This window comes from Chelonoidis abingdonii, chromosome 16 (genome assembly GCF_003597395.2).
Source record: "Chelonoidis abingdonii isolate Lonesome George chromosome 16, CheloAbing_2.0, whole genome shotgun sequence".
NCBI lineage: Eukaryota > Metazoa > Chordata > Testudines > Testudinidae > Chelonoidis > Chelonoidis abingdonii.
In genome coordinates, this window is record NC_133784.1 from 27,847,412 (window position 1) to 27,874,067 (window position 26,656).

Genomic DNA, 26,656 nt, shown 5'->3' on the forward strand with positions numbered 1-26,656 from the left:
TTCAGACTAGCCATCAAATATTTCTTGCTTAATTTAGGCACATAAAAATGAATTCAAGGACTATCCACTTGCAAGTAGTAACTGGCTTTTATTTTTTTTTTTAGATATAAGCAAAATTGTTGATGCTTAGTGTGCTGGTTTGGGGTAGGGAATGCTACTAGCAACAAAAGTTATATCCTGTCTACTTTGTTGTCTCCTAGTGACTGATACTTTATTGATAGAAAGAAAATTATGTATAGCTCAGAGACGACAAATATATTTTGTCATGGTGGTAACACAGGCAGTTAGTTGCATCAAGCAACGATCTGTTTTTATGACCCTATAGCAGTGGCTCTCAAACTTTTTTACCGGTGACCCCTTTCACACAGCAAGTCTTAATGCAACCCCCCCCCCAGTTAAAAACACTTCAAATATATTTAACACCATTAAAAATGCTGGAGGCAAAGTGGGATTTGGGGTGGAGGTTGACAGATGGCGACCTCGTGACCCTCTGAGGGGTCCCAACCCCTGGTTTGAGAACCCCTGCCCTATAGTGTAGTCTGCTTTGAATACAAATGACTATATCCTTTGACAATGGACATTTAAAAACAAACAATTTTTTAGTGTGAGATGTAGTAACCTCTGTTTAGAGATCTCTGAATGGGAATGCATTCTGAAAGCTAAATACTGTCTACCTGGCAGTGGAAAAAATTGAAGCTCTTAATCTGCAGTTGAATAAAATTACCACAAAAGGAGGCTGTTCATATGTATTTGAATTTTGTAGCTCCAGTTAGTGGTCCCTCCTCTCTGATTTTTGTTAAGGTTACAAGTACATCTCAGCAGTCATTAAATGTTCATAGATGTGGCACTGAACTGTTTTTCTCTGTGGGATTAGTAGGCTATGCCCCTTCAGGAGAGAAAAAAGTAAATTAGGGATCTTTTGTGTATCTAAAAATATATAAAAAATATTGTAATCAACACCTTTCAGAAGGCAAATTCAAGAATATTGAAGAATACATCCAAAATCAGTGACTTGTCACAACTAAATCATTTAATATAGCCTAAGTTGATAAAACATAAAATGAAAATTTATACTTTTGCTCAGTTGCAACAGAGCTTTCCTAGTTAGGATACTGAAATACGAATGCTTGAAAGTGCATATTAATAAAAATTTTCTCTCTCTACACTGTGGAGATTATTGCTTGAATGGTTGATAGCTTTAAATAAGTCCTAACAATGAGGCTCTTTTCATAAACTTAGCAGGTATATCTCCGTTCTTAGGAGTAATGATCAAATTGTGAAAGGAATGCATAGAACAAAACACTTAGGTAGCCACTGTCAAGGTGGTCAACTATTTGGCTTCCTCACATTCAGAGCAGAATCATATGTTTTTTGGCAGGGGAAAGCATGTGTCTCATAATGTGCACTTGAATAGTTCTTTGAATTTGGGTGAGAGTTGGGGAATATATGCCTAGGGATCAAATTCTGTGTGGGTAAATACTACTACTCTTCAGCTCCCTCTAGAAACTGAGCCCTACTAGTTTGAGAAGGTACCCCCATTGGATTGTGCAGATTGTTCATGATAAGATCCTGCAAGCTTTGCTCAACTACTTGGTTTTTAGCTCCCCTTGGTTGTGGCTGGATGCCCCTGCGGGCTTCTGAAACTTGATTCCTCTTGGTGGTGCTTGGATGCTGCACTTTGCTCCCTGGAGTGGATTAAAGTCCTCACTGAACTTTTGGTCTCCTACTGTTGGGTCATGGATACCACTTTGAGTAGGTTGTGTAGATCTTCATAATGAAGTCTCTGGTTTCTCCTGTCTGCAGTGTAGTAGTTGACATTTCTGATTATTAGGTTATTAGGCTTCAGTGTCAATAGGCCAGTTCATATCTCTCAGTGCTGTCGATTCAGGCTGCAGACTGATATCACGGTAGCTGTTGGAATTGATTTCCCGTGTTGAATGGTTATCCTAAACATAAGAGCAAAAGATTTTTGTTTAAATGAATGCATAGATTCTGAACCACAAAATGATGGTGTACATAAAAAAGGACCAACTGCCAAAACAGCATGACTCAGTGTAATTTTGTCTCATAAACCATACTATTTAACAAGACTGCCCTGTGTTTGCTTGCATGTTAATAAGATGTTCATCTGGAAGGAAATACTGAAAATGTTTGTTGTTCTTAATGCATTGAAAACATAGCTTGGGTGGGAGAGTACAAGAGTTTTTTAAAGTCAGTAGTAATTGCTGAACAGTGATCATCCAACTACAAAATAACTAGACTCCCCAGGACCACAGGGCCAGATTCCAGTGTGATAATTTGAGCCCTTGGAGAACTGTGTCACCGAATATGCTGGTTTCTTGAATGAGGCTTTACAAATAAAGGTGTACAGTGTAGATAGTGAAGATCTTTGCCTACCATTTGAAGAGCCATCATTCACCTGGGTTGCCAAAAATCCACTATTTTCTCCCCTGCCAATGATGCGTGGTGCCATACATACAGCTGGTGAAGCAAGGGTCTTTTGGGATGGAGAGTGTTATACAATGATCCATTAATGTAAATCATGGAATCACAAAACTTCTTGTTCTCTAACCAAATCTAGTTGCCTAGATCTGGCCTCTTGAGGAAAGCATCTTGTGTTAATTACTGAAATTTAAGTTTTATGGTCCCCAAGCAGGCAGTTGGGGAAAGATTCAACTGTTACAGTGATTTATATCCCATCTGAATAGTGCCATGTGTTGTGCATGGAAGGCAGAGCTGGCAGGATTACCCAAAGCTGAATCTAACTGAAAAAATATTCACAATAAAAATGTTGTAGTGGCATTAAGTATTTATATTGTTTCAAGATACGACTTATATATGTACGTGCAGATGCTTTTGAGTTCTGGTGTTTCAAGTAGTAAGTAAATATTGTCTGTAGTTCGAAAATTATTTGAACTTTTCAGAATACCTTCCCTACTGCATCATAATCCTACACTACAGCTGCTTTTAGTTTGAATCTTAAACTATGAAGCTATTATATGTTCCTTATTTACTTTTTAGGTGGGTTTTCAAACAGCTGTACGACAAAGGATTGGTTTACAGAGGCGTTAAGGTTATGCCTTTCTCCACAGCATGTAACACTCCTCTTTCAAATTTTGAGTCTCATCAGAACTACAAGGTATGTCATTGTCTATATGTATGTATAACAATCTGACCCCTGTAACTGCTCTGTCACATTGGAGTGAGTGTCTGTTCAGGACTGGAAAGCTTAAATACTTCCGTATCGACATACTCAAAACTGATAGAATAGTGCTAGTAAAGAGCTGGCCTAGTCATGTATATGTCCTGCTATGATTTTTCTGACAGTTCCTTTTGGTCATTATTTGTTGCCTCTTTCACCATTCTCAGTCTTTGATCAGGGAAATTGCTCCACTCTACCTCACACGTTTTTGAGTACCCCACTGTGTTGGGTTTCTACCGTGAATATTTTACACTGCACCTTTCCTACTCACTCCAGCAGACGATTCCCTGTATATTGAATCTGATCTTCTGGGTTGATCTAGCTGGCAGCTCAGCAGCCACCCCTGTAATTTACCAAAGTTAGCAGATGAGTTGTGGGAGGAGAATTGAATTCTATGATCTGAGATCCAGTGTTGCAGTTTAAATACCACTTGTTGCTTCTCTGCCTTCTCTTGTGCCCAGGGCCAGCTCTAGGTTTTTTGCCACCTGAAGCACATCCCCAAACCCCCAAAACACTCAGAGCACAACTGCTGAAGTGCGGAAAAAAACCCAGCCCACAACCTGGAATGCTGCCCCTGGAATTCTGCTGCCCCAAGCACATGCTTGGTTTGCTGGTGCCTAGAGCCGGTCCTGCTTGTGCCATTAGTAAAGCTACTCCTTAGCCCTTATTTCGGAAAACAAAGGAAGGAAATGGAATCATGAACTTCTGCAGTGAAGCAGGATGATATTAGTACAGTAGCTCCTCACTTAGTCGTCCTGGTTAATGTTGTTTCGTTGTTACATTGCTGATCAATTAGGGAATGTGCTCGTTTATAGCTGTGCAGTGCTTCCTTCTAAAGTCGTTTGGCAGCTGCCAGCTTTGTCTACTGCTTGCAGGAAGCGCAGCCACTTGCAGCTTGCTGGTGGGAGCTTGGAACTAGGATGGACTGGCAGCCCCCCTATCAGCTCCCCACTCTCCTAAGTTCCCTGTACTGCAGCCGCCCAGCAGGCTATCAGTTGCTGGCAGTTCAGCTGTCCCTCCCCGTACTGCCATATGCTGCTCCTGCCCTCTGCCTTGGAGCTGCTCCCAGAGACTCCTGCTTGCTGTGCAGGAGGGGGAGAGGGGCCAATGTCAGGGTGTCCCCCTCCCCCCTGCTCCTACACTCCACTTACCCCTTCTCAATATAGTGCAGGGAGGGGACACCGATAGAGAGAGACATAGGCCTGGTCTACACTAACATGTTGAAACCGAATTTAGCAGCATTAAACCGATTTAACCCTGCACCCGTCCACACAACGAGGCCCTTTATATCAATATAAGGCTTCTTAAACAGATTTCTGTACTCCTCCCCGACAAGAGGAGTAGTGCTGAAATCGGTATTGCCATGTCGGATTAGGTTAGTGTGGCCGCGCAAATCGATGGTATTGGCCTCCGGGCGGTATCCCACAGTGGCACCATTGGACCGCTCTGCAAAGCAATCTGAACTTGGATGCACTGGCCAGGTAGACAGGAAAGCCCCGCGAACTTTTGAATTGCATTTCCTGTTTGCCCAGCATGGAGCTCTGATCAGCACAGGTGGCAATGCTGTCCCAAATCCAAAAAGAGCTCCAGCATGGACCGTACGGGAGATACTGGATCTGATCGCTGTATGGGAGACAAATTCTGTTCTATCAGAGCTCCATTACAGAAGATATAATGACAAAGCATTTGAAAAAATCTCCAGGCTATGAAAGACAGAGGCCACAGCACAGTGCTGTGTGACAAGCATAACGGAAAGCCAAAGAATCAAATGGACGCTCATGGAGGGAGGGAGGGGGTACTGAGGACTCCAGCTATCCACAGTCCCCGAAAAGCATTGCATTCTTGGCTGAGCTCTCATGCCTGAAGGGTCAAAAACATTTTCCCGGGTGTTTCAGGTATATGTCGTCAATTTACACTCTACCCACCCCTCGAAAGAAAAGGGGGAAAAAAAAATTTCTTGCCTTTTTTTCAGTGTCACCCTATGTCTGCTGCATGCTGCAGTAGACAGGGTGCTGAAGCGCTAAACACCAGCATCCCCTTCCCGAGTGGCAGACAGTACAATATGATGCTATCCATCGTCACCATCAGCCTGTGAGTTCCTGGCTGGCCCTCAGTGAGGTCGGCCGGGGCCCTGGGTAAAAATGGGGAATGACTCCTGGTCATTCCGGCATATGGTACAGAACAGCTGGTAACTGTCTTCATCATAGCAACTGGAGGCTGATCTCCATCAGCCTCTCCTCCCCCCCCCCGGTTAAATGTCTAAAGAAAAGATTCTGTCCTGCCTGGATATCATAGCAGCTGGAGGCTTTCTCCCCCTCATTTTATCTCACTAAAAAGTCAGTGTTTTTTATTCCTGCATTCTTATTACTTCATCCCACAAATGGGGGACACTGCCACGGTAGCCCAGGAGGTTGGGGAAGAAGGGAAGCATGGGTGGGGTTGTTGTGAGGGCACCCCCTAGATGGATGGAGTCATCATTTTCGGGGATCTCTGGGGCTCTGACCCAGAGCGACTGCTCTCTGGTGTCTCTAGTACACTTACCCCATATTCTAGGCAGGACTGACTCTATTTTTAGACAAAACATAAAGAAAAGAATGACCTGGGAGTCATTCCATTTTTGTCCATGCGCACCACTGGCTGACCTCAGCGAGGCCAGCCAGGAGCACCCATGACAGCAGCAACCGGGCAGAACGACTGATCAACCACATTCTCATCGCCAATGTTACAATGGCATGGCAGACGGTGCAACAGGGATGGTAACTGTCTCTGCTACCTTGCAAAGGCAAATGAGTGCTGCTGTGTAGCGCTGCAGTACCACCTCTGTCATCGGCATCCAGTACATATACGGTGACAGTGACAAAAGGCAAAACGGGCTCCATGGTTGCCATGTTATGGCGTTTGCCAGGGCAATCCAGGGAAAAAGGGCGCGAAATGATTGTCTGCTGTTTGCTTTCATGGAGGAAGGATTGAGTGACGACATTTACCCAGAATCACCCATGACACTGTTTTTGCATTGGGATCTCAACCCAGAATTCCAATGGGCGGGGGAGACTGCGGGAACTATGGGATAGCTACGGGATAGCTACCTACAGTGTAACGCTCCAGAAATCAACGCTAGCCTCTGTACATGGACGCACACCGCCGAATTAATGTGCTTAGTGTGGGTGCGTACACTCGACTTTATACAATGTTTTACAAAACCGGTTTATGTAAAATCGGAATAATCCCGTAGTGTAGACATACCCATAGAGAGCTTGGGGCAGCAGCTGCTGTCTCAACTTCCTGATCCACTTAAGAAGACAATGCACTTGAGAGTCGGTCAGCTTACTTAAAGGGGCAGTGTGCATCTCTCCTCTCTCTCCCCGCCCCCCACAAGCCTTATGTGAGAGGCTACGTTAACAATGTGTTAACCCTTGAGGGCTCAGCCGAGTGCAAGTTTATCCATTTAACAGCAAGGCATTCCCTGGGAAATATCCCTCCCTCTTCCACCCTTAAACTTCGCCACCTCAACCAAGCTTCACAATCATTGTAGCTGTGAACAGTATTAAATTGTTTAAAACATATACAGTGTGTATATCTATATAATATATAGATTTTTGGCTGGTGAAAAAATTTCCCTGGAATCTACCCCCCCGCCCCATTTACATTAATTCTTATAGGGAAATTGGATTCGCTTAGCATAGTTTTGCTTAAAGTTGCATTTTTCAGGAACATAACTACAACATTAAGGGAGGAGTTACTGTATAGTAAAAACAACCCATTTTAGTGTGTAACAGAAACCATAAGTGTGCTTAGAGGAAGCCCCCGTGTAGCAAACTTTCACAACTGAAAAATAAATAAAATCCCAGTCATGTTGTATCTGAGTAAAGAAAAGTATATTGTTAAGGAAACAGAGAACTCAAATAGAGAAATATGAAGCAATTATTTTATTTGTAAATGTAACAAGATTCATCTTTCAAAATGCCAGGATTTTGTTGAGTTGCTTGGCATGTTTAGTACTTTGTGAAACATTAGAACAAGCTGGTTAGAAACATCATAGTCTTTGTCTAACAATTGGTAAAGACTAAATTTTATTGATAGCATAGTCTTCACTGCGCATTGCTCATAAGCCAAGCATTGCATAACTGTTGGAGTCTGACTGTTGCCTGCCCCACCTGCTTATAGAAATTATTTCTTCTGGAGCAGCCCTTAGCTTTGATATAAATAGCTTCCCATTCCATAATGGAATTACCTATTCTGAGCTGTGTTGCTGGAGAGGAGCCAGGGATGCTTTCAGTGCACAAATGGCAATGTGACATCTGTTTGAGTGTTCCTCGTTTATGCATATGATGTTAATTTGTTAGGTGTTGTAAAAATGCCGTAAGAAAGCTTTTTAATGCAGCTTGGAGCTTTTCGCTTTGGAAAGCTTTGCATATTTTGCTAAATTTAATGATTTCATAGCACACAAACTAAAGAGAGATTGTACAGTATAGTACACCAAAGGATCAGCTTTCTTGCCATGGAAGTGATATCCCTTTATGGATAGGGTGGAATGCAGGAGCCAATTATTTAGGAGGGAAAGTGGAGAATAAATTGTTCATTTGAAACTCCAGGAGATTTTAGGCAGGCAGAACATTGCCCATGTACCTTTTTGTCAAGGACTTTATAGATAACATACCTTCTCTTGCAAACAAAAGAGGTTGTGTCTTCAGGTTTTCATATTTCATTTACCGGGCAGCACCTGTAATGTTACAAGGTTGACTAGTACCATGTTGCAGTGGGGGCTGTTGTTTCACCAACAATTCAGAAAAAAAAGTGCTGTCTACTTACTTGAAGAACTTCAGATATCCATCTAAGTTTCACCTGAAGGGTTTTTTATTAGAGCAGTGACCTTTTCAACCCTGTTTAGTTTGCTGTCTATTTAGATCAGAGCACTAATTGAAGACTTGTGCTTTCTATATGTAGTATTTGTTTGCCAAGTTGTGTGAATAACTTAATGCTTGCACAACACCCCTGTGAAGTGGATCTGGGGCAAAATCAGTACTTGGTCCTGCTAGTGAAGGCAGGTGTCATGGCATCTAGCCCCACTCTGAACCTTAGAGTCCAAAAAAAATGGGGTACCAGCATGAATTCCTCTAAGCTTAATTACCAGCTTAGATCTGATAAGCTGCCACCAAACACGACTCGGAGTGCCTGATATACTCTGGTCTCCCCAAAACCTTCCCTGGGGACCCCAAGACCCAAATTCCTTGAGTCTCACAACAAAGGGGAATAAACCATTTCCCTTCCCCCTCCTTTCTTCCTCCCAGATCTTTCCCGCCCTGGGTACACCAGGAGATTACCGTGAATCAAACTCCTTGAATCACAACACAGAGAAAACAGGTTTTTTCTCCCCCTTCTCCCCCCCTCCCAGGCTTTTCCTCCCTGGGTTATCCTGGAGAGGTAGACAGATTCAAGCTCCGTGAATCTAAAACACAGAGGAAATTCACTTTTCCTCCCCCACTCCTTCTCCCCACCAATTCCCTGGTGAGTACAGACTCAGTTCCTTTGCCTTAACAAGGGGAAAAAATTAATTGGGTCTTAAAGAGAAAAACATTTAATAAAAGAAAGGATAAAGGTAATCACTGTAAATTCAAGATGGAATATTACAGGGTCTTTCAGCTTATAGAAACTGGAGAAAAGCCTCCTCCAGCAGAAATACAATTTAAAATGCTTCCAGCCAAATACACATTAAAACTCTACCAGCCAGATACACATTTGCAAATAAAGAAAACCAATTAAAAAGACTAAACCGCCTTTCTACTTGGGTTTACTACTTGAATAGAAAATTAGAGCCTGTAGTACGTCTGGTCACTCTCAGATTCCAGAGAGAACAACGCAAAAACCCAAAAAAACACAAACAAAGGCTTCCCTCCACCAAGATTTGAAAGTATCTTGTCTCCTGATTGGTCCTCTGGTCAGGTGTTGCAGGTCACTGTTTGTTAACCTTTTACAAGTGAAAGAGACATTAACCCTTAGCTATCTGTTTATGACAGCAGGGGACTGGACTTGACTTGACTCAATGACCTTTCAGTTCTAGGAAATAGGTGTATCTCCAATTATTATTATTTATTTTTATTAAGTAGGTAGGAAAGATAAATGGACCCAGTTTGAGGTTTATAAAGATAATCAAACTCCACATTAAAAATCTACCATGGAGCCTGATAATGCTGTTACTTTTAGTTACAAAAATAGCAAACTTGTTCTTTTGTTTTATAACAAAAATGTTACCATTCCTGCAGGCTGCCATTAGGTAACAAGCTCTACAGAACGATGGTGGATCTGTATTGCCACTTAGATTCTAGCCATAATACTGATGTTACTTCAGAAGATTTGGGGTTTGAGTAACACTTGCTCTTTAAATTTGCCTGTTAGAAATATTCCTTACACAATTATGTAAAATCTTAATTCTGTAAGACTCTGGGCTCTTCAACAGGGTATGACTTCATATAAGGTCTTCCACAGTCCGATAGTATTGATAATACAGAAACTATAACTTGTGCAAGTGCTTCACTCTGTCCAGTGGTGCGAGGAGGTTTTAATTCTCACCGGTACACATAGGCAAATCATGGGATGGACACAAAGGGGGGCATGAGATAAAGCGGGGACATGTAACATCCCCCATGTGGCCCCTCCCAGCCAGGGGCCCCCATGTTCTCCCTGTCCCCTCTCCATCCCATGTTACCTGAGGGCCAGGCAGGGAGAGCTCTGTCCTCCTGCTGCACCAGATACTGATTTCGGACCCTTGGGGATCTCCTGGGAACCACAGCAGCCAAAGGAGCAGAATGTGGGGCCACCTGGTGGCACCACGCCAGCAGCTCTGGGCTGTACTGCCCCCAGCCCTTCCATGCAGCTGCATCTCTCATCTGGGGTCTGTACAGCCTCACCAGAGGACAGGGCTGGGGGAGGGACTGAGGCAGTACTGTTAGAGCTGCACCAGAGGAGCTGCCGGTGTGAGCTACTGGGAGTGGCAGCCCCACGTTCTGCTCCTTTTGCTGCTGTAGTTCCCAGGAGTGCCCTGCGGTTCTGAAAATATCTTTCCAGTACAGTTTACTGGCAATAAATATCTTTATGGTATGGCATATCTGATCATACCTGCTTACTTGCACCACTGACTCTCTCTAATGTGTCTGCGAGAACTTCTCTTAGAGTAACACTGATATTATTAATATGAAGGGATTCCTTTGACTTGATTGAAGGCAGTACTCTTTGAGGCTGAGGAAAACCATGTCAGCTGTGCATTATGTTTTGAACATCCATGTACTTCTGTGTTTAAGGACATATAGTTTATGTGCCTTGGTTAAAAATAGTTGTCTTCCAGGAGAAAATTTTCTCAAGTGATAGCTTGTCCTGCCAACTCCTGGTCCCCTAGGACAAACTAGGTGAATGTTGAACTCCATGTTTCAGCAGCTGAAAAATTATTAAACTATGAAGGAAACCTTTAACCAGTTATGATCTTGGATTATTTTTGTATAATCTTAGGTTGGGATTATCAAAGGCATCTGAAGGAGTCAGGCACCCAACTCTCAGCCTTTAGACATAAACTCTGACTATGTTGAGGCAGTTGTGTCCCTCGTGATTTGGTCAAGTAGCCTACATGGGGGAGGTGGAGAGACATGCTTAAATTGGTCCTCATCTGCATTCACTCTTAACGAGTTTTTTGACAAGTCAGGTTGCAGGGCACTAAAGGAACCAGGTAACTGAGTGACAACAGCTGTCACTGCTTTTCCTTGTTCTCACCAACTCACAAGAAACGTTTCATATCCCTCTCTCTATTGCTGTTTCATTTAAGGATGTTCAGGATCCTTCGGTGATTGTGAGCTTCCCATTGGATGAAGATGAAAATGTCTCTCTTGTTGCTTGGACAACTACCCCCTGGACTCTGCCTAGTAACTTGGCCCTCTGTGTTAACCCAGAATTGCAATATGTGAAACTAGAAGGCAAGTGCTAACTTGATACGAAATACAGTGAAAATGTAGTTCCATTGAACTCCTGCATGTGTATAGCAGTTTCTGTGATAGACAACTCTTTTGACCTTCAACATGTAGCATTTCACTGGAGTTGACTGTATGCTGAAGGATGAGTCAAATTTACCATGTTGCTAAAATCTCCATTAATTTTGTACTCTTTGAATGTATTGGAGCTATATTACATGAGTGCTAAAGGACTAGCAGTTACATAATAAATGCTCCTACTACATTACTACATAGTGAGCAAGAATGGGTATGCAATATGGGTGTTAGTTATCTCACCAGTTAATCCCCCATCACTCCCCAAAGAATCTCACACCAAACGATCCTAATTCTTCCCTTATCTGACAATTTCTCTGCTTTGCCCCACTTCCCAACCACTTCAGACCAAACTGTCTGATGGCCTTTGGTGAGGAGAATCAGAACGTATTAGGCTAATTCAAGTCAGTGTGTAAGATAGCCTGTTCCTCAAGGGCCCCTGATACATCGGGAGATGCACTGCAGCACATTGCTATGGTTTAAAAGGGAACTGATGTATAACAGGTGGGTAGGATGTATGAACAAAATAGATTTACTTCAGTTGCTAGTTCTCCTACCATCTTTCAGAGGTTTACAGCTCCAGCTTCTCAGCAGCAAGAGGAATGTTAGCTTCATCCTTTGTTCCTTGTGTCATTTTCAGAAAGGAATTTTTTTTACCTGAGTGTCATGCAATATACATACAAGAAATGCGGTTCCTCCTAATGATTCCCTGGTCTGATAAGTTTCTTCTAATGTATATTTTAATATTTATTGTAGTTAGACTATGTAATACACTAAGATCATGTTCACTGATTTGGACATAAGCAGTCAGTTTTGCATTGAACTTTTCAGATTTTCCAAAACTGCTGACCTTTTCTAAATTGGCAGCATATATAACCAAATACAGTGATTCAGATTACCTCTGGCATTTTTTTTTTTTAATGCAGATGAAATGGCACAGTTAGTTTTCACTTTAACATAGATTTTAAAATTTAATTTATGCATGCCTAAGATAGTGGCACATGTAAAAACACTGGGAGTCAAATCAACCATTTCCTAAGACACACAGGCTTTTGGATAAATTCATATTTGTTCCTTAAGTCTTCATTCGTGACCACTTCTTCAGGTATTGAGATGCACTATCATCTTGACACCTATGCAGCTCAAAAAGAGTTAAGAGTAGTTTCAGGCATAACACCTGTCTTCTACCAATTATTTTGCAGTCACATTTCCCTGTTGTCTAAACTTTCTTACCTGTTGCTTACTGACTATACTGAAGGAATAGTAATAGTAATGTGCTGTCAAATGCACTAAGTACACTAGAAAAAGCCCCCCCCCCCCATGCTTCTAAGCCCTTTAAACAGCTGTGTGTACAAAATTAATTTAACCCAAAGATCACATTGTCCCCATAAGATATGGCATTTAACTCATTCTTCAGGAACATCTAGTTCAGGAAATATTGGTTCATCATTATAACTAGAAACCAAGCGAATTTGTCCTCAGTTAGAATAGTCTTCCACGGAATATTAAAAACAAACAGCTGTTTGGAACTTAAATTCCTAAAATGAATGAGCACTAGGAAAACGTTTGGCTTTCAGATGTCACTTTTTCCTCAGACTTTTCTTAAAGCACATCTATCTGAACTTGGCCACAGCCTCTGCCATAATGGGAATACATTAGTTGATCTCCAAGAGTAGGTGCTTACTGCTAGTTTCTTCCCAGTCCAGGACTTCAAGGATTTCCACAGGCCTCTTCAAATTAATAAATTAACCTATGTGAAGGCAACATGGCCTACTGGATAGGGCAGGTCCTGGACTGGGAATCAGACCTGTTTTCTGTTCCTGGCTCTGCTGCTGATCTTTTGTCTGATGGTGGAAAAATCACCTTTGTGTTTGTGTCCCCATCTGTGAAATGGGAATAAAGATACTTACTTTTCTTTATAAAGTATTGTAATATCTGGGGATGAAAAATGCTACATAAGAGCTTAATATTATTTATGGGAAAAAAAAAATCTCATTGCTTTGCTTGGCAGCATCATGGCTGATTTTGGTGATGGGTAATAATTAAACCAGTACAGGGTATTAGACCTCTGCTAATTTGGGGAGAATCATAAATTGATTGTCAGACTATAACTACACCTTTAAAGGTAGCTGGGATGAGAAAGAATAGCGATCTGCCTTAGTAGTGAAAAATATTCCAGGTTGATATAAGGGTATGGGAGTTAGTGGTGGGGAGGAATGACGCTATTCTTGATAAAGGTTCAACTTTGATTATCTAAAGCAGGGGTCTCAAACACGTGGTGCGTGGGCTGCATTATTTCCTGCTGCACACCTGCTCCCCCGCCTACATCCCAGTGCTTAGGGCTTGCCAGGAGGGAGATGGGAGGAGCGGGGATGCAGCGCACTCAGGGAAGGAGGCAGAGAAGAGGCAAGGCTGGGGTGGGGATTTCAGGAAGAGGTTGGAATAGGGGCAGGGAGGGGGTGGAGTTGGGGCAGGGACTTTGGGGAAGGTGTTGGAATGGGGGTGGGGAAGGGGTGGGAAGAAGTGGGGCAGGGGTGAGGCCTCATGGAAGGGGTGGAGTGGGGGCAGGGCTGGGGGCAAAGTGGGGAGCTTTAACAGAAGTAATTCTAAAAGTAAATGCGTGTTTTGTCCTTCGAGTGAAGTGCATTACTGAGTGTTTATATTTTATTAAAACCCCTCGGAAATGACTTTGTTGAAAAAAAGAATACTCATGGAATAAAAGAGTTTTCCAAGACAAATGGAAGAATTTATATTTTTCACCAGAGGTAACAGATGATAAAATTCAATGCCTTATTTGTTAGCAAACGATTGCTGTTCCCAAGGAGTATAACATGCGTCGGCACTACGATATGATGCACCGTGAATAATATGATGCATTCACTGGAAAAATTTGAGAGGAAAAAGTTCGGCAACTTAAAGCAGCATTTGCCAAGCAAAGACATTTCTTTTGGGGGCTTAAAAAGTCTAGTGAAGATTCAGTAAGAGCAAGTTTTGTGATAAATGAAATGATAGCTAAATCATCACAGTCTTTTACAGAAGGCCTATTCGTAGGAGAATGTCTTGTGAAGGCCAGCAAAATTTTATGTCCCGATAGGAAGAAAGTTTTTGAAGGCATAAGCTTGTCTGCCAATACAGTTGCCTGCAGGATAACAGTTTTAGCTGATAATGTGCAAAAACAATTGATTCAAATGGCAAAAGACTTTAAAGCATTTTCAGTTGCCCTTGATGAGAGTACCGATATATCAGATATCACACATTGTACAGTGTTCATTAGAGGTGTGGATTGCAGTTTGAATATAACTGAAGAATTGCTAGACTTAATGCCACTGAAAGGACGTGACATAGTTCAAGGACTGGAAGAGTACATTGAAAAAGCTGCGCTGCCACAGAATGAACTCATATCTTTGGCTATGGACGGTGTGCCATCAGTGTGCTCTGGAAACATTGATATGGTTGGATTATTGAAGACTAAACTGAACAGCCTCAATATACCAGGAATTAGCTCCACCAGTATACATTGCATTTTGCGCCAAGAAGTCCTGTGTAGTAAACGTCTACAAATGAAGGAGGTTATGGATGTAGTTGTTAATACCGTTAATTTTATATGTCCATGAGAGCTGAATCACAGAAAGTTCACTTTTTTTCTAGCAAGTATGGACAGCGAATATGGGGAATTTCTGTAATCACACAAGTTAGATGGCTGAGTCCTGGAAATGTTTTGAAGTGTTTGTTTGCATTTAGAGAGGAGATTGAAAAACAAGGAGGCTCCATAGTTTGCTGATTCCACTTTTATCTGCAACCGTGCTTTTCTAACAGATGTAACTGGTCACCTGAATGCACTGAACTTGAAGCTTCAGGGTAGAAAACAGGTGATAACACAGATGTATGACAGTGTTAACTCATTCAAAATCAAGCTTACTTTGTGGGAGAAACAGTTGACTGCTGGCAATTTGGTCCATTTCTCGACTCTGAATTCCTTAGGAAAAGTTGAACCCAAATCCTTGAAAGAATATGCAGAGATCATTTCTAACTCACACAAACAGTTTGATTTGCGATTTAAAGATTTCAAGGCATTTGAACCATATTTTTAACTTTTCCTGGCACCATTTGCTGTGGAAACTGACAATGTTGCAAAGGAAATGCAGATGGAGTTAGTGGAGCTTCAGTGTGACACCATTTTGAAGCAGAAGTCTACAGATGTTGGAATTCCAGAATTCTACAGGTTTCTTTCACAAGAAAGATTTCCCATGTTATTCTCTGCTTCCGCAAGGATAATGGCAATGTTTGGAAGTACATGCATATGTGAACAGTTTTTCTCTTCCATAAAGATTAACAATTCTGTCTTAAGGTCAAGGCTCACTGATCAACATTTGAAAGCAACACTGAGATTGGTTTCGTCTCAGGATATCAAATCTAATATTGATGCTCTGGTTGATGCAAAATGCTGCCATCTATGTGGCCAAAAATGAAATGACTGTCAAGTAGCACTGACTTTTCGCATTACAGTTTTAAACAAGTGTATACATTGACTTTTAATAGCATATTATATTACTCTTCATTTTGTTTCATTTTTCACTATACTTCTGTATCAGTGTATGAAAAGGTTTCAGTGATGCGGCCCTCGGGCCAATATACCAGTCCTCATGTGCCCCTTGTGGTGGTTTGAGTTTGAGATCCCTGATCTAAAGCTTCCCATTTACTTGCATTTTTTTTAAATCTAAGAAAAAAGGAGCAAAGAGTAATTTCATGTTGTTGTTATAATAAATCTCAGAAACACAGCAGAATGGGATAGAGTGTGATTGTTATGTAAAGCATTGACCCACTAATTCTTGCAGCTCCTGTTTAATTTATTATAGTTTAGCTAATAGTTTTGCCCTCTGTTTTACCTATCTGGTTGCCTTCCCTTGCCAGAAAGAACAGTGGGCAAACTATCCGTTAAGGCAGCCATGGCATTTCAATGCAAAGGCTGCTAAAAGTCAATTCAGCGGGGCAGGTCCTGAAAGCATCAGCTCTGCAATTCAGGGAGTCTTTGCTAATGCTGATGTCAAGAGGGTGTTGTCTAAATTTTAGCTCTTTGCAATGCATTTATGTCAAATTGGTATAAATACAGGACCGGCGCTAGGGTTTCTTGCGTCATAGGCACACGGCCATTTCGCCGCCCCCCACGCTGATCCTGTGGCTCCGGTGGAGCTACCGCAGTCATTCTGTGGAGGGTCCGCTGGTCCATGGCTCCGGTGGAGCTGCCACAGTGGTGCCTGCGGGCGGTCCACCGGAGCCGCACGAGCAGCCGACTGTCCGCAGGCATGACTGCGGCAGCTCCACCAGAGCCGCGGACCAGTGGACGCTCCGCAGACATGCCTGTGCCCCCCCCCCCCGGCAAAATGTCTCCCCCCGAATTATCCTGGTGCCCTAGGCCATTGGCTAGGCTGCCAAAATGGTAGCGCCGGCCCTGTATAAATAGATCTTTGTGGGAAAATAAAAATTTGATTGTAATAAACTGAATTATTCTGAGTAGTTTTTAGACCTGATGCCTTATTGCTCTTGTGTAAAATGGAAACTTTTGTAATGGTGCAAAAGTAGAATATTCAGTTATGGTTGGTATGTTTGTTTGTTTTTCCCCCTTTTAGATTGTGCCACAGGGAAGATTTATATTTTGATGGAAGCCAGGCTGGTAGCACTGTACAAATCTGAAAATGAATATGTGATACTTGACAGGCAAGTACATGAATTATTGCACACTTTTGAACTTCCATTTTTTTATAAATAAGTAATGAATTGCTGCAAGAAGTTACATAACTGCAGAATCCAAGACTGCTTTCTTAGGAGGGTAGTTTAACACGAGTGCCTTTTTATGTACATCCTGCTACAGCCTGTCAAGGCGTTTGAGATCTGTCTCTGCAAATTATGCTTGGGTGGAAGTTTTTGTCAGAATAGAAGCTGCATCTGGGTTTATTGTAGCTAAGGAAAAGGTTGTAAACACAGTATATTTGAAAGCCAGAGTAGGAAAAAAGTTGTCTTCAGCATCCCAGTACCTTTCTCATATGGTAGTCTGCCTCTTCTGCTTGTAAAGCTAGTGTCAGCACACATTTGTAAGGACTTTTTATTTGTTTTATTCATCCCAATACAGTTTTTAGAATAGCAAATAAAACCTCATAATTCAAATGCTGCTGTAAAGAGATTTACCTTTTTTAGCACTCTTCAATAGAAAACATAATTTTTATAAAAGGCATACAGGATGACAAACATTTATGCTCTCTCCCCTTCCCGCCCATCCTTACCTTTGCATTTGCAGTGATACCCTACCCACTCCTGGGTATCTTCCAAGAATTGGAAACTTCCTGCACCTAGATAAAACTAGTTATTTTACCCCTTTTTACAAAACAATTGCATTTTTTATAACATTAACATCTTTTTGAGAATGAAATTACATTTAAAACAGAAGTGGAACATACATAAATTGTTTTCCTGCAGTTCCCTAGAAAAACCTTAAGCAAGTTATGCATCTCTGTCTCGTATATTGGCTCTTTAGTATTGATGGATTTTTTATTTTTAATAGTGGAAGATCTATTAGTTTCCCAGATTTTCCTCCCTCTATTACACTGCTCTTCACCTGTATAGTTCACACCTTCATGTTTTCTGTGTTGTTTTCCTGCATGTTAAAATTTGTTTTTTTTCTGTCGGGGAACTAATCATCTCTTTGAAGCTTGGGGCATGAACTGTTTCAGTCCTTGTTTAGAGCTCTGAGTTCTCATCCTCTTCTGGTGTTGTCAGGATAGTACATTTCTCAGCTTGGAGTTCAAGACTTCTCTACAGTTCTAGACATTTCTACTTTTCTGTAGCTTGGAGTTAGTAATTTTGGGCCAGTGTTTACTTAGTTTTATTCATTCTTGTAAATACCGGAAGACACTCTGCTTATACTACAGAGTCCACTATAACCAGTTTATTTTTTTATTTCCTGAAGGTCCTATCATAACTTCTTATGAAGTGGATTACTGATTTATGCTTTGCTCCTGCATTAATTTATAAATGTGAACTTTATTGTGGGGATAATGAATTTATACTAGTGGCAAATCGTTAACAAATATCTCAGCTTTCATTTAGTGTTAAAGTTGACAAATAAAGGTAGAAGTAGGAAGCAAACTATTCAGAAAACAAGTGCTTTTCCTCATATCAGATTTCAGTATGAAAAATATTTAAAAAGAAAAATAATACTTCTAGATTTAGTCTTTATAAGACAGCTAGTGCAATTTACAGTGTGTTAATGTGTGTACGTATAAATCTTTTTCTACATAGGTTTCCTGGCATTACTCTTAAAGGCAAGAAATATAAACCACTATTTGAATATTTTATTAAGGTAAGAGAAGTCAGTCTTGTGTTTAGACACAGAACCAAATGACAATGTTAAAACCAAGAGACTGCCATTTTAAATAGTTGTACATTTTTTGGTCAATATTTCCCCTTGATATGATGGCAGAATGAATATTGTGCTTTCTTAAGAATTTGCTTTCATTTATTTTAAGACCCATACTTTGACTGGATTTATTGATAATACTGGCTATATCTTAAAATAAAATCCCAACTATCAAGTTGTCATGGGCAAAATAGGTAAAATACCAAGCAAGTGAAATCTCAGGCCTCCATTTCCCCAAACAAACTCATTGTCCCACATTACATTAACATGGCTATACTCTCATCTCATGCTTTGCAACAGAGAGCACTGTCACTTTGCTAGAAAGTTGGCTGCTTCTGTTTTTACCTTGCTTTCGAATGTCCTTTGTGCTCATACTTCATATAAGTACACACTCTGGTGGTGATGAGGGTTGAAAGTATGGATGACTCTAGGTTTTTAGAGGATTCTTTATTGAATAGTCAGTATTCCCCAGTGTCTATGACCTAGCTCCGTTCAGTTGAAGCCAGCATTCTCATTCTCTGCCATCTAACACCATAAATTCCATATTCAGAAGTGGAATTATGATGACATTGAAATTGGAGGTTCTTTGTGCTTTTTCATTTGGCGTATTAAGACCCTATATTGCTGTAACTGTTTGCCTTTTCACATTTCCAGTCTTTATGAATGTCTTGTTATGCTGCACTTAAAGCAGGAGTGCTTATTTTACTGTACTGAGAACATAGTTTAATACCCATCATGGGAATGAGTTATGGAGAATAGGTGTATAAACATTCTGATAGAACTTGATTGAATGATACTGTAGAGGTGCAGACTCACCCCTGCGGCTCCTCCTGCTGGTCTCTCAGGGAATTAGCTCGCTTTCCAGCCCAGAGCACCCTCTGTAGGCCGGTGATCTGCCTTACCGCTTGCTGTTGGCCCCCCATGTCCCACCCTGCACCCAGTGCCCCTTTTACCTAGGGTGCTGCCCCCTGGCAGTAACCCTTTTCTCTCAGGTTCTCCTCCTCCCAGGGGAACCCCCACCCACTATACCCACCTCACCTCAGTATAAGGCTACTGCCAGTCCTCATCTAGCCCCACGCCCTGGGGCAGACTGTAGTATCAGCCTACTCATCAGTGGCAAGGTTGGGTTTGGACCTGCTGCCTTTGCCTACCCCTGGGCTGCCTTCTGCAACCCCCAGTACCTGTTGGCCTTGTGCTAGGTCACAGCCTGGGGCTTTCCAGGCTGGAGCTCCCGAGCCCTGCTCCACTCAGGTACCCTGTCTCTAGCTCCCTGCAGCCAGGCCCTTCTCCCTCTACAGGCAGAGGGAGACTGCTGAACTCCTGGCTCCCAGCCTTCTTATACAGGCCAGCTGTGGCCTGATTGGGGCATGTCCAGCTGCAGCCACTTACCAATCAGCCCAGCTTAGCAGTTCCCAGCCACAACCTTCCCTCAGGGCTGTTTTAGCCCTTCAGGGCAGGAGCAGGGTAACCACCCTGCTACAGATACAAATAGTTAAAGTACTGAACTGCTGATATATAATTACTGTACATAAAAGAATAGTTGGTGTATGCAGTGAGTTCCTGAAGTCAGCAGAGGTAAAAGGAGTTCATCAACTCAATAGGGAGTAGACCTATTTTTGGAAGAAGGTGGGAATCACAGTTGTAGCCATTAACTGGACTGCAGGGTATAAAGATAGGATCTACACTAACGTGTTGGAGGTTTGTATGGTAGCCTCTCTGCATCTCAGTACAGTAAAAGCTGTGTTATCTGGCCCTGTACGAACCGGAAAGCTCTATAAATGGGCATTTCTAATCTTCATAGAAAGTCTGGTTTATAGTCTGGTTGGTTGGTGCAGGGACGGCAGGCTCCCTGGCAGCAGCAACATGTCCCTGCTTCTCCTAGATGGAGGACTGGCCAGGTGGGGGTCGGAGTGTGGGAGAGGGATCAGGGCAGGGGTTGGTGGCATGGGAGGGGTTTCGGGGTGCAGCATCTGGACGGCGCTCACCTTGGGTGGCTCCCTGCTGTTCCTAGGTGGCGGTGTGGCTAGCTGGCTCTGCGCACTGCCTCTTCCCGCAGGCACCGCCCCCGCATTTGCCATTAACCACAGTTCCTGACCAGTGGGAGCTGCGGAGCCAGCGCGTGGGTCAGGAGCAGCGTGCAGGGACGCCTAACCTTATCTCTGGCTAGGAACAGCAGGGACAGATCGCTGCTTGTGGGGAGCTGCCCGAGATGAGCACCCACTGGATCTGGCACCCCAAAACCCCTCCCACACTCCAACCCCCTGCCCTGAACTCCCTCCTGCACCCAAACTCCCTCCCAGACTCCACACTCCCTCCCATGCCCCAGCCCCACACACGAACTCCTTCCCTCTTTAATTAACTGGAATTTTTCATTTACTGGCACCCCCCATTCCCCCAACATGCCGGATTAAAAAGCCTTTATTGTATTCCTTATTAATTGATATGTGTACTGCAGTTTTTTTCCAGAATTGCTTCCTTACTCTCCAAAATCTCTCTTCAGACCAAGATAAAACTTAATACAGTACTGTGACAAATCATTGCTTCAATTGTGATCACCAAGATAGTTCATTTTAAGTTACTTTTAAATTATGTGAGGGATACAAAAATGGCTCATGACTCTTAATTATCAGCTTGCTGAACAGATGGCAGATAATTGGTTCTGTTATCCTTCACGGTTTTCTTCCACCATTAAAGTTAAAACTTAATGTTAAATGTCATCCCAAACTTTTACCTTCATGCTTTCCTTTGTGCTTATCACCCTGTAAGTTGACTTAAAATAATTAGTAGCAACCCCCCCCCCCCATTTTTATGGTGATAAGAAACATGGCCATGTGGAAGCTCCTTTGTTTATAATTTATTGTATGTATGTGTGTGTGTATATAGGTCTATAAATGGCTGGAGACTTTTTCTTATGTATCTTGTTTATAGGATCTTATTAATTTGTAGTCTCAAGCATGAGATTGCAACAGTGTGAGGATATGTATTAGTCAATTTTATGAAGTTGTCAATAGAAGTCTTACATTTAGTCTTACACTCTTGGTGCTAAGTAAAAAGAATGGATTGGCTTGGCATTTTAGCTGAGATAAGTGGTTAAAAATATCAGATAATTTATTATTCCTATGTATAAAGCAAACTAAAATATAATTCTAGCTATTGCAGCTTTTTGACTTAAAGGTTGACCTGTTAAATATACATTTTCCAGGCATTTTGAAAAATGCTTCTTTCCTGTATGTCTGAAAAAGACTTCAATATTTTGTGTGTTGCAGTGTAAAGACAATGGTGCTTTTACTGTGGTCACAGACAACTATGTGAAGGAGGAAGAAGGTACAGGGATTGTACATCAGGCTCCTTACTTCGGTGCTGTAAGTAAAAACTAACTTTTATTATGTATTTGGTCTGGAACATGTTCACATGGTCTCCAAGGGCCCTTTCAGATGTACAGTGCTGACTCTGCAGGTCAACAGGGGTAATCAGCTGCTTTTAAAACATTGCATTCTGTTGAATGCTCAAACTTCTCTTTGTAGATGCGGTTGCCCTTTACTTGCACACCAGTGGGGAGTTTAGATGTCCATTACTGTCATCTTTATTATTCAAAAAACGTCCATCCCTGTAACATGAGTGCTCTAGCTCCTTCTCTTCCCTGAAGATCAAGAAATGCCAGCTTCATCACAAGGAAGAAATGAGTACTCTACTGCTAAGTAGGGACCAGCTGTTCTAATTCATAAATTGGACAAATATCAGGACTGTTGTTCAGCATGCTATGCCTTTCAACATTTTATTGTTTGTTAATTTATATGTGTTGAGCATATAAAATGACTTAACATGCTTCTGTACCTTCTCTATGTCCCTTTGGGCTAAAAGGATTTTTTGTACCATGGCTTTTTTTTTTTTTTAAGGATGTTTTATTTCCATTTCCTTTCCCCAATTTGCTTGAGATTTTGAAAACTAAAAAAGTTGGACAAATTCTCTTAAGAGTTAATCAGCTGTCCTTTATAAACCCAGGAATTACCATACTAGATCAGACCCATGCACCACTTAATCTGCTATCCTGTCTCAATGGCAAGCAACAGATGCATCCAAGGAAGATATGATACATTTCCTAACCTCTAGTAGTTAGAAATTGGTTTAATTTCTGAAGCATTAAACATATGCTCTCTTGCAAATTGTATGTTGGCATGAACTACTGCCACTCAGGATGTTCTTGTTACCATCTAAATGTCCAATCCTTTTTTGAATCTTGTTTTTTCTTTTTTCCTCAGTGATATCCTATTTGTCTCCTTTTGAAGAATGTGTATACTCCTATACTTTATTTCACGTTATCAAGATGAAAATTCTTATCCAAATATTACACAGGAAAACATCCTGCTTTGTACTTTTAATTACATAAGTAGAATAAACTGGTTAGAGAGGCACAGAAGTTCACAGTTGCCTTAATTTAACAATTGCCTCACCATATCTACAAATAAAAGCAGACTCAGGGTCAAGTGTTAACTGAAAAGTGACGAACCCACACAAGGAGTGTTAGTGTGATAAAGGAAGCTGGAAAATTTCACAGAACCTGCTACAGTTGTTCGTACACAAGGACTAAGCAGTAAAATGTAAATTAACTCAGAGAAAAAAGCTGTCTGCTATGAAATAATTAGCAGTCTGTTAGTATCTCTTAAAAACTTTGATTTTATCAGTTTAATGCATAGGAAATAGTGCATATGTTGTTGTATGGCTCTAATTCCACAGACCACATTTTCTGTTACTTGCCTGTAGACTAGACAACTTCATGATATAGCAAATTGCGATCTGAATCCATGGATTTTTTGTCTTCAGACAGAATTATTTAAGGACATATTTAAATAACACATTTGATTTGAATGTTAAAACATTTTCTTCTTTGGCATCTCTGCATCTCATCTCATCCTCTCCAGTTAGTTCAAAAAAGCACTAGCTCCCAAAGGCTGCTGTTAGGATCAGGGCTCCAATGAGCTAAGTGCTGTTCAAACGCACAGGAGAAACATGATCCTTGTCCTGAAAACGCTTTCAGTTGAATTTAAAGAGAAAAACAGGTAGAGGAGAGAGAGGAGAGATACAGCCTAAAAGCCATGTGACCGTGGTTCTGATGATCATGTTCTGTAGTTCAGTTTCCTCTCTATCACTTCATTTACTTTTTTTTGTATTAGGAAGTGAAGTCAATGGCGTTGGGATGCGGGAGCAACAAGGGAGGCAAAAGAGAGAAAAGTGGAGGTGTAGGGGGAGCTGAGGAGAATCACACCTTCCATGAAATATTTGAATATCTTATCGCTCATTTGCTTGTTCTGTTATCTGGTGTACTATCTCTGAATAAAGAGAAGTCCCTTGAGGGAAGGATACATAATGATGTGAAATGTGGCTTCAGTATGAACCCTTGGTATTATATAGATGTGTTCTGCACTGTGAGATCTCAGAAATCCATCCTCCATGTAGTTCTGTGAAAAGGATTCTTAACCAAAATTTAAAGGGGGGGGAAGATGTAGTTAGTTCTAGAACACTTCTTAATCCAAGACCAGTTGGCAATACTGTCTTTCCCCCAACTTAAGCTAGTATGTCACCAAACAGCTCACAGTTATCCAGCTCACAAAACTAAATATCACACAATTCAAAAAGAACATAGATCAGAAAACAAGACCAGCCTACAAAAACCTTGCATTAAATTTCTGATCTTTGTTATCTGAAACTACATGCTACTAAAATTCAGCAGCCTGAACAGTTCTTCATCTACAGTAACATGCAGTGGTTTTGAGTTGTGTTATTTTTGCTAGCTGTATAGCAGATCTTTTGCGTCTTATAACCAAGGTTTGCCCCCATCCAGCTGTTTATCATGTAAGTGTTAATACGAGTCCCATACTTGGTTCCATGCTTCGAATGGCAGACTCTATTTTGCTGCTAAATGCCTAACCACTGAATGATATGGGCTTGAAGTGATATGGAATCATTATTGAGATAGTATAGAATCATAGTTGTTGCATCACAACCTTTACTTTAGTTGAATTTTAGCTTTTAGTCCTAAGTTTTCCATACCTTGTTTTCCAAGTTATTTTCTTTGTCATTTTTTTTCAAAGAAGGAAACAACTGTTGGGAGAGACTTACTTTGATATAGAGCCCCACGACTTCTGTTTCATCTTTCTATATGTCTCAGTCTCCCAAGTGCGGACATAAAGATATCCATCATGGACATACATGATCACTGCCTTCTTGTATTTTTGGAGCTTGCTATCATTGCAACTCTAATATCTGTGCCTGAATTCAAGCATGCTCACCCAGGCAATTCGCTAATCAAATGGTAGATCATTCTGGAAAGCTTCAAGTCTGAGTTGTTCAGAGTCAAGGCACCCAGCAGTTGAAACTGGAGTAATTAGGTCATTACATATTTTGCAGGCTGCGTTGTGGATGCAAATACCACAGTGCCACCTCTTGGCCCAGATCCTATAATGCTAAGGGGTCATAGTCATATATAGGACAGATGTCAGCATGCTAGGCTTTGATGTGCTCTGCATTGGCTCTTTCTCTAAAGCCTTTTACAATTAATGATATTAGCCCTATTGGGGTAACTCCAGTTCTTGCTTTGTTTTTTCATCTGATTTACACTAACATCACAGTCTGCCTGCTGCATGTAGTGGTAATGGATGATGGAAGACTAACCAAATGAGCTATATGACACAGATGGGGCCAGATAGATACTGTACATGTAGTAGGCTGAGGAGGAAAAAGTCAGTAGTGTCTTTAGAGCCAATTGATCGCTGCAATCTGAGGGTGTTTTTTACATGTAAAGCTTTAGTCCTTGTAAAGGTTGATTTTTTGTGCTCAACTCCAGTAGGAAAGCAACACTTAGCTTTTAATCTGGTGTGACAGTTTCAGGTTTGGCTGCTGTTTGGGATGAATACTCTAACTATCCTGTTCCCCTCTTTCTCCTTCTTCCCTCCATTTAAAGCATGAGAGTATTTGATGTGTCTGCTGCTTAGTTTTGTTGATTAAAAGTTTTAAAAGGCTTGAGAACTGAGGCATTGGGGGAAATCATATCAGTTAAACGTGGAGAGCATGGAGCTAGGAGTAGAGAGCTCTTTAGAAACTACATGCCTTCTGAGAAATAGAATTACAGGCATGTGCTTTAAGGAGATACCACAACTTCAGTGTACCCTCTTAATTCATACAATAGTATGAAATGTATTTCCTCAGCCCTTTATTTTGAAATGATGGGCAGAGGCTGTAAAATAGAGCAAATTTGTTCCCTTCCATAGGAAACTGGCACAACCCTAAATTTAGGGAACAAGTGTGCCCTCCATCATGCTTTTCATCTTCATGGATAAAGTATATTGCTTAAAAATGCTTTCAAAAGTGTTTTTGGGATTATTTGACTGTTTATTTCTTGTATAAGTATGAAATAGCTTTAGTTTTTAATCCCTTTTCCTAGGTCTTGACTATTGAAAGCTACATTTAGGAATAATATATTTTGTACTTCTCTTTTAGGATGACTACAGAGTCTGCATGGATTTTAATATTATTCTGAAAGATTCAGTTCCAGTTTGTCCTGTTGATGCTTCAGGCTACTTCACAGCAGAAGTGACAGACTTTGCTGGACAATATGTGAAGGTTGGTGGACTTGGGGAAATAGTAAATGCTAGATCAAATTTAAAAAAAAAAAAATTTACATGTGGTAGAAACTCATTTTTCTTTCCCCAAATGGTTTTGTCTTCAGTATGTTTTTGACAGCTATGTTACAAAGACTCGTGTTAAAAATGGTTATCCTTCTCCAGTTGGGACTACAAAAGAGAAATATGGATTTCTTGTGTACTGTCACTTCACAAAATGTTAATTACACTATTAGGCAAATAAGTAACTTGATGTGCTAACAATGATGTAAGCCTTAGAAAAAGGAAAGGAGAGTGTACTCTAGTGCCTACTCAGTATACCTCATAACATTGATAGCTAAACACGGTTTTTGTATTTTTTTTTTTATTTTTTCTTTTTTAAAAAAGGGAAAATGGTATG

At 41.2% G+C, this 26,656-nt stretch overlaps 1 protein-coding gene across 2 annotated transcripts in view; it reads left to right on the plus strand.

Moving 5' to 3' along the window:
* The window catches only part of IARS1 (isoleucyl-tRNA synthetase 1), a 217,765-nt gene that overhangs the window by 48,364 nt on the left and 142,745 nt on the right, over window positions 1-26,656 (plus strand). For both annotated transcript variants that reach the window (XM_075072949.1, XM_075072950.1), the window contains 6 exons: window positions 3,022-3,139; window positions 11,013-11,160; window positions 16,857-16,944; window positions 18,523-18,583; window positions 21,907-22,002; window positions 26,135-26,257. In XM_075072949.1, coding sequence (XP_074929050.1) covers window positions 3,022-3,139; window positions 11,013-11,160; window positions 16,857-16,944; window positions 18,523-18,583; window positions 21,907-22,002; window positions 26,135-26,257 — 634 coding nt within the window. The remainder of the gene's footprint in view (window positions 1-3,021; window positions 3,140-11,012; window positions 11,161-16,856; window positions 16,945-18,522; window positions 18,584-21,906; window positions 22,003-26,134; window positions 26,258-26,656) is intronic.